The sequence below is a fragment of the Corvus moneduloides genome, chromosome 4 (assembly GCF_009650955.1).
Source record: "Corvus moneduloides isolate bCorMon1 chromosome 4, bCorMon1.pri, whole genome shotgun sequence".
Taxonomy (NCBI): Eukaryota; Metazoa; Chordata; class Aves; order Passeriformes; family Corvidae; genus Corvus; species Corvus moneduloides.
Window position 1 is genome coordinate 45,042,841 of NC_045479.1, and position 15,004 is coordinate 45,057,844.

The window sequence follows — 15,004 nt, forward strand, 5'->3', positions numbered from 1 at the left end:
CTCTGGCATCTCTTATCAGTGACAACCTTCTTGAAACCAGAGTCATCAATTTTGGCAATAGGAAGAAAGCTCGTGCCGGGGGTGCGGTGGGGGGTGTGGTTTACAGCAGTGCTACAACTCTAATTCTTACCTAAACACTTACAAGTACCTGAGACTAATTCAGTCAGCCCACACGACAAGTACCTAACTCCTGAGCTCTGTCTTCTGCCTGTATCTTGACAAAGAACTCCTTCCAGAACTGATACGTGCCACTTGAATCTCTGTGGTTTGGCCTTTGCCTGTAAGCTGTCTAAAAGAGTTTACAGGAAAACAATTTGGCTTCGATTTTTTTTTTTCTCACTGTTTCGTGTTCTCCACAAATTCCTATTAATTTCAGTCATTCTATCAAAGTGATCACCACTGCACTCACCCTGATTGACCTGTATTATGGATACTTTGGGATAACAGAGGGCCAATTGTGCCACAGGGGTTTTGGCAGCCTTTGATCCCAACAACCAGAAGGTACTCCTGGGATAGCTTTACGGATAAGAGAGCTCTTCGGTATCCTGTCTACATCCATCCTCCCTGGGATCAGTGATGATTCTATGCCAACTGTTTTGTGATGTGCAAGACCTCCTTCGCCCTTTTTCTGCAGAGTGTTGTTTGGGGAATGAGTTTCTTGGTTGTTAAAAGGTTTGGGTTTTCAGAGTCATCATCTTGTAATTACACCTAAATTAAGCATTTTCTATTCTCTGCCATTTCCTGTCTTAGAAGAAGGAAAAGCTTGATGAAGTCTACTTCACAGAAGGCAGAAGCAATATGGCAGATTTAGCACATGGAGAGGTACTTTTTGACCAGGTAGGAGTAGGTTTAGCTATAAAGGTTGAAACGCCATGAACTAGCTTGGAATTTTCAATTACTTTGATTTTCAAGTACTAATCCTGGCTCAAGACACTTTCCAGTCACAGTGACTTGGAAAATACGGTTTCTCTTGCTGCTGTGATCTTACTAGACACCTGTGACTTAGGATCCCAGCTGGGAGGACAACCTGCTAAGGTTAACTTGAAAACCTCTTAGAGACTGCATTCCTAGGGCAGTATTTTACATCTGTAGTTTTTATAACTGTAATAAACTTTCTGCCTCTATATACTTTTACATAATATAAGCCTGTCACAACTTATGCTGTTTAGAAGCTATAAATATTCTAAGGGAGTTCCTGTTTTCCACATACAATTTGAGAAAGACTGGTGATGGCCTCAAAGGATTAGTGTCTGAGAACAGCATAGGGGGTTTACAGATTTGGAACATTTCCTTCCAGCAGTTCACAAAAGCTTGAAGTTTCTGAAGCTCACAGTATAACACTATAATCATTGCCAAATATTAAGCATGACTACGGTATAAATACACAGCTACACCAAATATACACAAAGGATACATCAACATAAAGCTCACAAAACATATGGCTAGGTAAACACAGCTATGAAAGTATCTTGGAGGCCTAATATAGATCCACTGTGGGCCTCACAGTTCTGTAGAATAGCAACCGTGGTTAGGAAAACAAAGTCTTTGTTGTCCCTAAATCTTGCTCTAAAATTATGCTAATGATGACTAATCCTTGACTGTAATGAGCAATCAAACAAACTAAAGCACAGAATCCTGAACAACACATAGCTTAAAGCTTTGAGTAAATACACATTTCCAGGGACGCAATAATCTGTGTCTTGGGGAAAAAGGAAAAGGAGCAGTGACTAATTTGGATAAGGGTAAAGTACTTAATAGAAAGCTGTTATTGTGGCCTTTAAATACATAAATAGCTGTTTCCTTGTTTCAGCTAGTTAAACAAAATGCTAACCCACTTTACATGCATTTGTCAGCTGCAGAGTGTAATTGGGTCCCAATTCACTAAATCACTCACACCTTAACTAAAATCAATTACAGTAGTATTTTTATACCTAAGGAATTTCTGCAAGTAATGTAAACTGTATTGAAATTTCACACTTTTTCTGTGAAAGAAATGAGCAGTAAGAGAAGATAAAACTACACCAAAAAAGAGGTACTCTATCATAGCACTTAATAAAAACAACCAAAGAATAACAAAAGAATAACCTTTTGACAGCACCGGTAATAAATTCACACCAAACCCTCTCCTGACACATGCAACACTCAAAGAAGACAATCCCAACAATTTGTATTATTGCTACAGTAATATGACAATTTGCAGCTAAAGAGAAAATGGGTCTGTGTCTGTTATTTCAATGACACTTTACAGTGTTGAATAATGATGCACCTGAACATCCTTTGGACAATTGAAAATCTCTTCCTCTGAGACAGGACAGATGACATTTGTGAGACAAGCAGTCACAACTTTGATTTTTGGACGTCATATGAAAAATTCATCGCTGTGTTGTAATGTTAAATGTCAAAACATTATTTACTGATGCAGGCTCCCAAAGGAGATAATGGATTTTCTTTTCTTTTCTTTTTTTTTCTATAAAGCAATACAATTGGGAAAACTTCAACACATGTAGGTACAGACTTAGAATACCTCAGTATGTTAACTGTACAAAAGTACCATATAAATGACAAAAAAAATGGGACAGTCCCTGGACAGTTCCAGACCCAGAATTCCTTTAAAGAAAGAGACAATAAATAAAGGGCTCTGAATTTCCTTGTGGAACAGAAAAACATAGAAAAAAAAGTTTAATAGTGAGGATCCCCGTATACTTCCATGGGATTTAGCTTCTTAAACCGTGCCCTTTGCTGCCACCACGTGGCCTTGCCGCAAGACACTTTCTGATACAGAAAAATAAAAGTTTCCCCCTTTAATTTATGTTTCAAATAGAGCCTTTAATAAATAAGCCATGTTGCTTATCTGTTACACGCCTCAAAACCACTGCTTAATTTCAAGAATCTAAATGATCTAACATAACAAATAAACACCCAAGTCCCTCACTTTCTAAAAAGTTTTCAAAGGCATTTTGATAACAGTCACCAGATATTCACCAGATATTCAGATATTCAGTGACCTAATGTACAGTGGATCAGTGCCCTACACTGTGAAGTACCTAAAAGGAAATGTCACTGAAAAAAAATAGTGACTTTAAATTTAAGAAGATACATTCAATCTGTCACAAAATTTTTATCTCAAATAGTCACACTTCCACCCAGCAGAAAGCTGTATAATACATATTCAAATACCAGCAACTTCTTCATAGAATTATAGAATCATTAATGTTGGAAAAAGACCTCCAAAGATCATCAAATTCAACCTGTTAACTTAGAACAAGTATATTTACCACTAAGCCATATCCCTAAGAGCTACATGTCTTTTGAACACTTCCAGGGATAGTGATTCCACCCACTTCTCTGGGCAGTCTGTTCCGGAGCTTGACAACCCTTCCTTGTGCAGTACTTTTTTCCTAATATCCAATACACCCCACCCTGGCACACTTGAAGCCATTCCCTCTCATCCTGTCAGTAGATGCCTGGGAGAAGAGATGGACCCCCACCCTTGCCACAGCCTCCTTTCAGGTCATTGTAGACGGTGACAGGGTCTCCCCTAAGTTTCCTCTTTTCCAGGCCTAAACAACCCCAGCATCCTCAGCCACTCCTCATATGACTCGTTCTCTAGACCCTTCACCATCCCTCTTGCCCTTCTCTGGACCTACTCCAGCACCTCAATGTCCTTCTTGTAGTGAGGGACCCAAAACTGAACACAATATTCAGCTTGTGCTCTTGCCTGCAAACTACAGTCCCTACTGCTACACTTTTTTAAGGGATATATTCATACTTTTTTGGTTTGCTGCACTAAGACACATGTGAAGTGTCTTTAAAAATAACTTTTTAAAAAAACCCTAATTTTGGCAACTGTAAAATATACCTTTTTTAGATATGGTTATATGACAGAGCTTTAAATCCCAGGTTCCTCAAGCCCTCAAAAGGATATTGCTTTTGCTGTAATCATCCATGCTGGCATAATGCACCATGTATGACTTTCTCACTAGTATGCCAGAAAGGGATTTTCATTGGTGAGACGAAACATCTTACATAAAGAAACTTGTCAGAGTCCTTTTCCTGCCAGCACCCAGGGAAAGGTAAACCAGAGACATTGCAAGAAGAAAACAAAAAAAAAAGAGAGAGGAAAAAAAGAGTGCTTTTCACTTAGTCTTGTAGACAGGAAGGCTTTCACAGCCCTCGTATTGAAAGATGTGCAATCTGGGATAATCTGGGATGCCTGTGTTTCCTAGGAGCCCAGAGGCACAAAGGTCAGTTTCTCTCCATAAACACCATAACCTTCATGCAAGCAAACTCTGACCTTTCATTCTGGAAACCAGTCTCTCTGGTGACAGTCATTTCAGTAAGGCACTATGGCAAAAATATATAGATAGGGCTGTTTTTTCTGCACAGAAGTACAAACCATGAAGCAAATAGCTTTCATAAGGGTTACATTTACCCAAGAAAAAATAACGCACACCTTGAAAACTTTATTAAGGCAACATGGAGCAGCTGGCTTTGATGATGTTTGTTGTAGAAACCTTCTTTTCAAAAGTTTTACACACTGTTCTACCCCAACTTTGAGGGGAGAGATCCAAGGGCTGTGTTTTACTGATGATTTAAGTTCTGTTGTTTGAGACTGAAATTGTTTGTCCCCATATCTTTTCTTGCTGGAATGGAGAGCCAACGTGTCTGTAATGAGCGCTCAGCCCACTTGTGAAAAAAGCCGCGGGTCAGCTTCCCAAAAGAATCACAAATCCAGAGCTGGGACATAAGCTCCAGGAAAGGAGTGGCTTCACCCCACAGAAAGCAAGAGGGCACATTGTCTGACACCAGCTATTTTAGCAGTAGGCTGTGCCCTATTTCCATGGATGTGGATGCTGATGGCCACACAATCTCCTCAGTGTAGCTAATGGAAGCTTGTAACAGATACAGGAAGCAGGAATGTGAACAAGGACAAGTGAAATATGATTTCCAGACATGAGTCAGGCTTTCAAAATTCTTAATGCTTTGTCTAACAGCTAGCTGGTTTTAGTTTATGGAACATTAGAAATACCAAATATAAATCTTAACATAATACCAATAATAGTATGACTATGTAAACAGAGAAGCCAGAAACCTGCAATGCTCCCACCTTCCTCATCCTAATTATCCCACCTGTTATTGAGCACCCATCCATATTTACCCCGTCATTACTGTGATCGTTCCATGAAACAGTCGATGAGTCTGCAGCTTTACCTGCCTGGCTCGAATCAATACATTCTGTCTTCATGTCACAATCTCACGATTATCCCCAGCTGGTCTGTGCTTATTTTCTTTTCAGTGACAGTCAGTCTGCCTCCTACTCACCTTTTGCTTTATGTCACATTTGTTTACAGGACTTTAAACACCTGCACATTCTGCTGACATGCTTAAGATCTGTAACACACCACACGTCAGCCCATTAAATAACTCATCACCAGACTGTTGGTATGGCTCTGATATTCTGCTAGGAACAAGGAATTTAATTATTTGAGTTGTTCTTCAACTCATACATACTTTGGATTTCTTATTCCTTGCTAGGAAGTCTTCAGATGCTGTCTTGTCTTTAATAAACAACATCACTGTCGTTTTTTGTCCAATGAACTCATTTTCTATGTATTAGATGACTTATAATGTAGGTTTTCTCAGGAAAATCAACACATGAAAGTGGTGTTAATTTTGAGATAATAGGAGAAAGCAGGTCTTAAGATAGAAAATTAATATGAAGAGGTCCATTTAAAATAAATCCATATAAATAGATAGCTGTTCATCCCTCAGCTAAACAGAATTTTGCTCTGCCAGAGCACCTTATAGGAAAAAAAACTAAGAATATTCTAAAAAACTGGATCAGCAAATATTATTGTACATAACCAAAAGAGAACTATACTATCCATTTAATATTCATGAGCTTCCTCAAATTTAGATGTTTCAATTTCTTTTAACCCTGAACTTCCTCCACAGGCACAATAATAATGCTTAATCTTGTAAACCACTCAGCCCTAACTTCAAATCAAATTGTTTAGCTATAATTTTAAATTTAAATAAAATATATGATGTTCATTAGTACCATGATTTAACAGTTGCTAACATTAGTCTAGGACTCCCATTTTTTATAACTAATACTTTTATCCTCTTGGCTAATTAACCAATCAAATTACTATTCTACCTAAATTCAGAAGGTAGAGGAATAAAAAAGTTTACAGTAAAGTATATTCTAGAGCAAAAGAGACAAACAATAAACTGTGGAACTTACCTCATATTCCCTGCCATAATGAGGAACAGGTTATAAATGTGAGAAAATATGAAGAGGAAGAGGATGGTACTGAAGAACATTGTCATCCAAGACCCATGGTCCTCTCGAAACATCTTCAGACGGAGCAACTGACCTGTGGTACAAAAATTATGAGAAGGCGTATTTTAGTCAGTCAGTAAATACATGTTTACATCATAATAAAACCAAAATAAAGTACTAAACTCTATTTCTTCCTATATCCAATTATTCCACTGTGTGTGAGGACAGATTTAGCATCATGCAGACAAACTACCCTTCTGTAGTTCAGAATGAATAGATATTATTCCTACAAAATTACAAATTACTTGCAATCCAAAGGAGGAAAAAAAAGAATACAACAATAACTTATTAATAGTGGTATACTGCTATCAGTAAGATGATGAGAAAAACCACAGGCCACAACAATGCATTTCAAATGCTAAAAAAGGTTACTGATTCATACACAATTTTCCTTTTTCATGTCTAAGACAGCTTTTCTTGTCTAAGACAGTGTGAAGTATTTGAGGTATGTCCACTGACAAATATTATTTGCTTCCCTAATTTAATTCGGAACTCGAATTTGAGTCTGTGTAGGCTCTTGTACTGTATGTTTCTCTTAGACCTAATCACTTTGGTCATATGATGTGTTATTATACTTAATTCTGCAGAGACTACCTTTTTTCAAAGAACAGTGGTGTGTCTTATCACTTGAAAAGAAGCTCTGCTTACTCTCACCACTGGTGTTAGGTGAAATATTTATGGTGTTTTTGTCACGAACATATTTTTCAGGGCTAGCTTTTCTTCTCTGTCATCTCTTACCTTTCGAGAATTGTTTAGAGTATTGAAAACCCCATCAGCACAAGAGATGGGAATTTGTTTCTGCAAGGCTGGGAGTGCCACGGCAGAAGCCAAGCGGGGGTAAGGAAGACAACAGATAATTCAAGCAGCAAGGTGAAGAACAGCATCTAACAAGGACACAGTGCAATCTGGTGCTAGAAGATGTCAAAACAGGGAAAATAGAAGTAATATGAGGAGCTGGACAGGGAGTATCAAGAGAAGTGATAAAGCAGACTGAGATGTGAAATGGTCTGGGATGGAGGCAATTTCTCTGAGCTGCTTGTGGAACTGTCCACATTTAGCATTGATTAGAGCTGGCCACAGGGGGAAGATATAAAGTGGGAGAAATTCATAAAAAATTTGAAGTGGTCATTCAGGCAATCAGACAGGAAGATCCCAGGACTGGTGTGTGCTGCTGAAGATGGAGATGCAGGTTTGGGGGAGGAAGACTTGAGGACATGGAGCAGACATGGGCTATGGGCTGAAGAGGTAGCAGGTGAGCTCAGGATTAAGCAGCTGGAGGTTGAGAGTTCTTTGACAAAGCTGAGACTTTGGAATGATGTGGGAACCATGAGACAAGAGAAGTGACAGGCAGGTATAGGGGGGCTGAATGAAGCTCTATGATGGGACAAGAGCAACATAGGTCCACAGACCAGTCCAGTAGTAGGGCAGCAACAAGGATTCTGGGAGTGAGGAAAGGTGAAGAAAGGGAAAGTGTAAACACACATGTATATGCCCCAAGCCCCTGGACTCTTCTACTCTCACTGCTGGAAACAATGACAGCCTCAGGCCTAGCTCGACTGAGGATGTCCAATAAGTCTGTCCTTCCCTAAAGAGCAAGTGGAGGCCACTATGGCAGTAGCATATTATCCTGACTTACTGAGAGGAGGAGCTAAATGATAAAAGGTATTTCCCTTGCAGTTTGATACCTGCTCTCTGAACAGCTGCCATTGCATATGGAATATTACCGAGACCTTGGATTATAAACAGTACTCGCAAAATAGAGTTGTGATTCAGGAAGTCCAGATTAATGGAGAGAAAAAACACAGCCTGGAATCTAGACTTCTGTAAAACAGATAACTCCAACCTTTCTAAAACAGGTAAGAGAAAGATTTAATAAATATTCATTGCACCTCTACTTGCCAAGGCAATGTTTTTTCCTATTTAGTTATTACCCAATGATTAATACCTACAAATATGTATAAATATCATATTTTTAAAAGAACTTCTTCATAAATACTGTCTTCAGTAAGCAAATTTTTCCACTTCAACTTTCCTTCTACTCTAGCTTATGTTTGCCATATAGGACTTCATTAACTCTCAAGCAGGGCTCATCAACAGAATTTTTTAATGAAATAAATAGCACTTTAATCACAATACTGATATATAAAAAAGAAAGGAATTGGATATTGGCACAATCTTCTTACCTAACTGCATACAAATATTGCAGATATTACTTACTGTTCCCACCATACCAGTATGTATAACATGCTAAATGCAGTTGAACTAAAATTTGTTAAATGATCCACCTAACGCTCACATTGTTTTATATATCCTTTCATATCAGTTCAGTTGAAATAAAAATGGGTTGCAGCAGATGACTACCTAACACGTAAGTTGTTAAAGTAAAAATTGCAAATACTGCTTATTATTTTTATAACAAAACCTAGGACTCAGTATAATGCTTTTTTTTATAAAACAAGCTAAAAGGTTACACTTGGAAAGCACACATAACAGAAGTATTATGGGGTTTGAATGGTCAGAAATTTGGAAAACCTATCTGGTAACTGGAATAGACTTGTACTAGATTAAAATACAATTGCAAACAGCCAAACAAAATTCTCAGAGAAATTCCAGAAAAATAGAACATTTCATGTAAAATTAGGTCTTTTATTATAAAGAATAGCAAACAAAAAGTAGCAAGGGGCAAAGAGAGTAGATAAGGAATAATATTACACAAAATAAACTTTTAATTCATCTTAACTTTCTTTTTTTGTTTTTTTTTACTTCAGGAAAATTATGCTTATTATGACCTTGTTAAAAATGTGAAATAAACCCCTGCAGGTATGACAGAGAAGAACACGGTTATTAGGATATATTTACACATACACAATTATATACTTAAAAAACCCCAAATAAATGTGCTAAGCCTAATGGACCTTTACAAATACAAGTTAAATGCCATATGAATGACAACCAGTGATAAACTGTGAATTAACTAGGTACAAAAATCAAGATTCTCCTATCATAATGTTTCCTAGCTCCAGCAGAAATTTCCTCAAAGTGTAATTTTTTACTGGAAACAGGTCTTTTTATCTGCTCCAACACAGAGAGAGAGCACATCAACAGTACTATGGGACACAGGGTAGTAGAGATTTCAGGGTTTAGGGTCCTGCAACAAACCAGGCAGAACCCAACCAGTATTTTTCTTCCAGTCCAAGAGAAGAGATAACTCAATAGGCAGATGCAAAAAACAGAGTCAAACAGGTAACTTTTTTTAAAAACGAAAGCTTTTCTAGTATCTTTAGATCCACAGCCCAAAAGATGGTTGCAGTCATTAAACTGCAGAAGCAGAAACAAGAGAAACATTAAATTCTTACCCATGCGTTTAGCATGCTTTCTTGTCTTATATTGGGAGTGATGAGTATGAGTTAAATATGAGTTCAACCCTTTCCTGGGCATATTTGTAATATTCTAATACCCAGGTCTTCACTGAATCAGATGTGTTCCCTTAATTCTGGGTGCCCTATCGAGGGATTGCTCTTTCTGCCCACTTAGTGTTCAAAGTCATCTCCATTAGTGGCTGAAACCGTTCAAGTGAAAAATTAACCTCAATAAATGGGAAGTATTTTTAACCTTGAAAACCGGTTCTACTTTTGTCAAAGCTTGGCAAGTCTGATTTTAGTCATGCACAATATAATGCCATGGTGCTGTTGCTCATTCTGCCCCACTACGATATGCATATGTGTGTTGGCAGGCTTTGCTTAAGAATACATGGACTTAGCAGTGAATACTTTAATGTTCAGAAAAATAAAGTTTTCTTAAAATACAGATGCAAAATTTTGGATTTGAACTGTGAAGACAACCTAGTCATATCCTGCAGCTCGAGTTATTCTGTTGGTGCTAAGACAGTAGACAGAAAACTTGCTATTGTCTGAGATAAAAAAAAATGTCACTTCTGAAAATTATTACAGCACATATTCTCTGAACATTAGGGTAGCTCCAATGGCCTCAGCATAGAGCAGGGCACGCTGCCTGTCTTCCTGCATGCAGTCAGACTGCATCCTTGATTGTATAAGGCTTTAAATTTTTCTGATGGAAGACCAGGAGATCCTGGAATAGCACCAAGCTGGGGGTCAAACCCCTTGTGTTCTCCCCTTGCTTATTAAGTTACCTCAGGAAAGGTTCTTTTTATTTCTGCACCTGTTCCCCTGTGTCCACCCTGTAAGTCGCTCACTTCAATTGCAAAGCACACTGCTTCAAGAACCTAGTCTCATTTATGGTCTCTAAGCTCTACTACAATACAAAGAATTAACAGGAGACAGCAAAAATATTTTAGAAAATTCAAATAGGAATCCCAGGGTAGACATGTGGGAAATGCCTATACAAACAGACATAATTTCTCATGACTCTCTGAGTTCCAAATGGACCTTACACAGCTGGGCAGCTCCATCCCCTCCAGCTATGTAACTAACTTCACACAGCTCAGCCCCAAGTGCAGCCCAGTAAACTGAAGGTGATGAAGGAGATAGGGGATTTCGTTTAATTCAAGTCTGTGTCTGCCCTAACAGAGTTATAAGGCTACACATCCAGACTTTATCTGGCCAACTCAGAGCAAAGCAGAGCAGGTGGCACAGCTGTTTGCCTCCCTCCATTTAGACCTACCTATAGCCCTTGTCCAGAAACTTAATGAGATCAGGAACCTGGCATTACAATTCCCTCATGCAGCTATGGCCATACTGTTTGTAGCTAGTCTGTGATTTATTTATACTGTCAGCACAACTTGGAATCAAGCGTCTTGTGCCTTCGTTTGTAAGTATTGAAAAGGAAGGCAGAGAGGTAGGAAATACCATTCAAGTCCAAGAACACACAAACTCTAGCCAAGAGGATTTTAGGAAAATATGGATTTCCTATACATATTCAAACTACTTTTAATTGAACATATCATGAGAAAATGTTACTTAACTACGTTTCACATTTTTAAGAATTCACAGGGATATCTTATAAAGTTCAGCAGAAGAAAAACATTACACAGTTTGTGTAATCTTTTATATTCACGAAGGCAAAGGAGAAGGGAAAGTATAGCTACCGTAGGTTAAAGTCCAGTACTTCAATACTTTAAAAAATACATTTATAGAACAAACACTCCCCACCTGTGAAATACACTGTCAGTAGAACAGATGGTTTTCTATCTACATTCATTTCCTGGAAAGTCATTTGACTGCCTTTGTTGCTGAGCTTCTAGAGAAACCACTTTCATTCCTAATTTTGTTGAGTACAGTCTAAACCAGCTTTTTGTCAGGGAACTGAGTGGACTATAAATTTGCTAAGCACAATAATGCAGTCTTTATTTAGCAGGTCTTCACTGCAGCTCCTCTTTGTTATATTTTGACCCGTGTATGTGAACATACCTTTGGAAAAGTCTTATTGTAGTAAGCTTGACATGAAAGCAAAACATTAAGTTAGAAAAAACCCCACTATTACCAACTTAATGGTTGAAGATGCTTCAAAATTTTCAATGAATCAGTAACATTCTGTAAAGGTCCTTTCTTCCATTCAAGTGTGGCCTGTACTAATGAAAATTTTATTCTGTCATCCTAGTAAGCACTGTAGTGGACTCCAATCTGTAAATGGCTATTTGGATGATTTTCATACAAAGCTTCTCCTTGGACAGACCTCACTGTTTGGTATCTACTACATCATTTGGAAATTTTCTAGAAACATAAAAAACTGCAGTGGGTGACAGTGCATTCTGACAGAATAGTCCAGCCTTTGGTTTTATCAGGAGTAAAAAAATCATTGGAATTAAGCATAAGGCTTTACAAGCATTAAAAACTTGCTTTGAAAAATACACTGCAGATCTATATTCCACACATTCCATAATGGGAATTGATACAAAGTAGGCCACAAAGAGTTAGACAAAAAGAATATTCTCTAACCCTACCATAAGCAAAATCTTTTAATCCTGGGACAAATATTTACAGAAGAAAATCAAATAAAAAGATCCAAAAAAAGCACTTTGTCTAGCACTATAGATGGAAAAGTTTCTACGGCCTTCACTAAAAGCAGAATTTCATCCTCATTTTTTTTGATGCTGTTTTCTTGATCTCAGTCACAGCTCACTGCACAGCTGCCCACATTAAAATTGCCCCTAGGCCCCATACGGATACTCAAGGCAATCAAAGCAATGATGGAATGAGCATGGGAAATTACTGTCCTTCTGTCACCTCCTCTGCTTTTTCCAAAGAGAGATACAGACACATTAGTGGCCAAGGGACACTGTTTGCACTTCAGAGTGCATGCTTTTTTTTCTCTCATCCATCGTACACTACAGTAAATAGCAGAGAGGAAAGTATATAAAGCATTTCATGTAGGTTCATGAAGATCGGCTTGTGTGGATGTTGTAGAGTAAGCTGTGTTACCTACTTAGACTTTACATTTTTCTCAGATAGAGGAGAGAGGTTGTACATTATACTATGTTCTGAATTCTTTTGCCAGTTCAAATGCACTGAATTTAACTTATAATTTTTGAATTTTAAATTCAATGTATCCAACTCAATTTTTATTCTAAAGGCTGTTGTTCTCTCTTTTCCCTTCAGGCATACTCCATGGACAGATGATGAATGGTACATGCATTATTTTCAGTTGCAACAGAAATCCTAAGCCAGAGTGGTACTGTTATTTGCTGATTCTGGTTTGCCTTTTCACTTTATTAACAGGATTTCTAGGCAATATACTCGCACTACGACATTATGTTTACTGCATGAAGACATGGACTACCAATACCATATTTCTCTTTAATTTGGCACTGTGTGACTTTACTTGGACTCTCATGGCACCTTTTTCAGTATATTATAACATCCAGAAGTTAGCTGTCTATTTCAGCCAAGTGTTTTATCAGATCATAGAACTATTTTTTAGTATTAATATCTATGGAAGTGTGTATTTCCTGACACTCATCAGTTTGGACAGATACATAGGTGCTGTTCATCCCATCACTTCATTAACATGGTGGGACAAAGAAAAGGCCGTGTTTTGTACCATCGGGGTATGGATCTTCATAGTGATTGCATCGATGCCTGAGATTTACTACACAGTTGCAGCTAGAAGACAGCATAACATCATTCATTACCTGGACAGCACTGAAGAACCATTCCAATTTGCAGTGCCGTTCATGGTCTCCAAAATTGTATTGAGATTTCTTCTTCCAGCCTCAATCATCTTTACATGCTATGTGTTGACTCTCAAAGCCTTACTACAGCTCAGTAAACGTCAGCAAAGAAGGAACAGACTTGTTAGGCCTCTGTTACTGATTTCAGCTGCTATGATTGTATTTGCTGTTTCTTTCACACCTTACCATGTTATGATGATGGTGATACTAATTTACAGAATTACTTGTCAACCACCCTGTGAGAATATAAGCACACTAAGTGCCATTTACAAAGTCACAGAGATCATCTGCAGCATCAATAGTTGCCTTGACCCAATCATTTTTACAATAGCAAATAAGACATTCTGTCAAAGAATTAAAAGTATAAAATGTCATCCCAAATGCCAGTACTGCTGTTGTCTGACAGGAAGGGTAAGGGACATCCCTCTGAACCTGAGAACAATGACTTAAACACCAGTCTAAAAAGACTTGTATCTCCAACTGCTCATTTGCCTTTTTGTCATCAGACCTATTTAGTATTCGGCCTCTTGTATTCTACAGATATCTCTTGAATAAGCAAGAATACACAGAAATGCAGAGTAAAACTTAACATTAAAAGAAACACTAGCAGCTCCTAGCTGTACTGAATTGGCATTTTAAATATTGTTGTCATACCCTAATTTATTGTGAAATAATACTTCTATCTGTATGTACATACAACATGGAACAAAAAATGATGAAAAGTTCTGAGTAGCTCCTTTAATTCTGGGTGAGAAAAATACAGTGAGATTAAGAGCAGGCAGTGTTGAGGAGCCTTCTTATAGTTTCTGCGAATTATTTCTTCATCTGTTTGTAAGTGCTGCTGCAGTTGTGATTGTGCAATTAATAACTGTCATAATGCTTACAGCTGGGCTGCTTGAGCATTTGCAGAGAGGCTTTCTACAAGTACTTCATTTCAATGCTGCTTGCACTAGAGTTCCACTGCCAGTAGAACCTCATTAACCCAGGAAAGTGCAGCACATTTCCAAAAACAAACAAACAAAAGATAAATAGTAAGATAAAAGTCCCTGAGGATAGTCAGAGCCACAGTGAATCTGCTCGTGAAATAAACAAGCATGGATTAGAGAGCTTTGCTAAGCCTTTTCCCAGGCAGCAGGGGTTCTCCCAAATCCCGGGCAACTACAGCTGCTTGTAAATAGTGTTCTGCTTCAGGGAAGCCTGTGTTCTGCCATGAACTCTGAACTCAACAGAGAGAAGTGTGCACTGGAAAAGCTCTGAAATAAAAAGGTGTTTTAGCTCCAGAAAGGTAAGAGATGCCACTACACAGAAGTGCTTCTCCTCTGTTCCTTTGGGGTCTTAGCATCACAGTTTCAGGACAGTCCAAGATAATTAGACTATAATGAATTTTAATCATTCATCCAGCACAACAGTCATCAGAACATCCACCTTCAAGAGTCATTAAATATGTGTTCTTTCATCACATTGTATGGGCAAAAAAATCGTGTTCCAATAATCAGCCACCTGCTGACTTG

At 38.1% G+C, this 15,004-nt stretch overlaps 2 protein-coding genes across 8 annotated transcripts in view; one reads left to right on the forward strand and one right to left on the reverse strand.

Annotated features, from left to right (window-relative positions):
- TMEM117 (transmembrane protein 117) overlaps positions 1 to 15,004 on the reverse strand; it is a 204,677-nt gene that overhangs the window by 168,968 nt on the left and 20,705 nt on the right. For all 7 annotated transcript variants that reach the window (XM_032106939.1, XM_032106938.1, XM_032106937.1 and 4 more), the window contains one exon: positions 6,248 to 6,380. In XM_032106939.1, the coding sequence (XP_031962830.1) occupies positions 6,248 to 6,380 (133 nt within the window). The remainder of the gene's footprint in view (positions 1 to 6,247; positions 6,381 to 15,004) is intronic.
- On the forward strand, positions 12,942 to 13,943 carry LOC116443083 (P2Y purinoceptor 1-like). Its single transcript, XM_032106944.1, has one exon. The coding sequence runs from the start codon at positions 12,942 to 12,944 to the stop codon at positions 13,941 to 13,943; it is 1,002 nt and encodes a 333-aa protein (XP_031962835.1).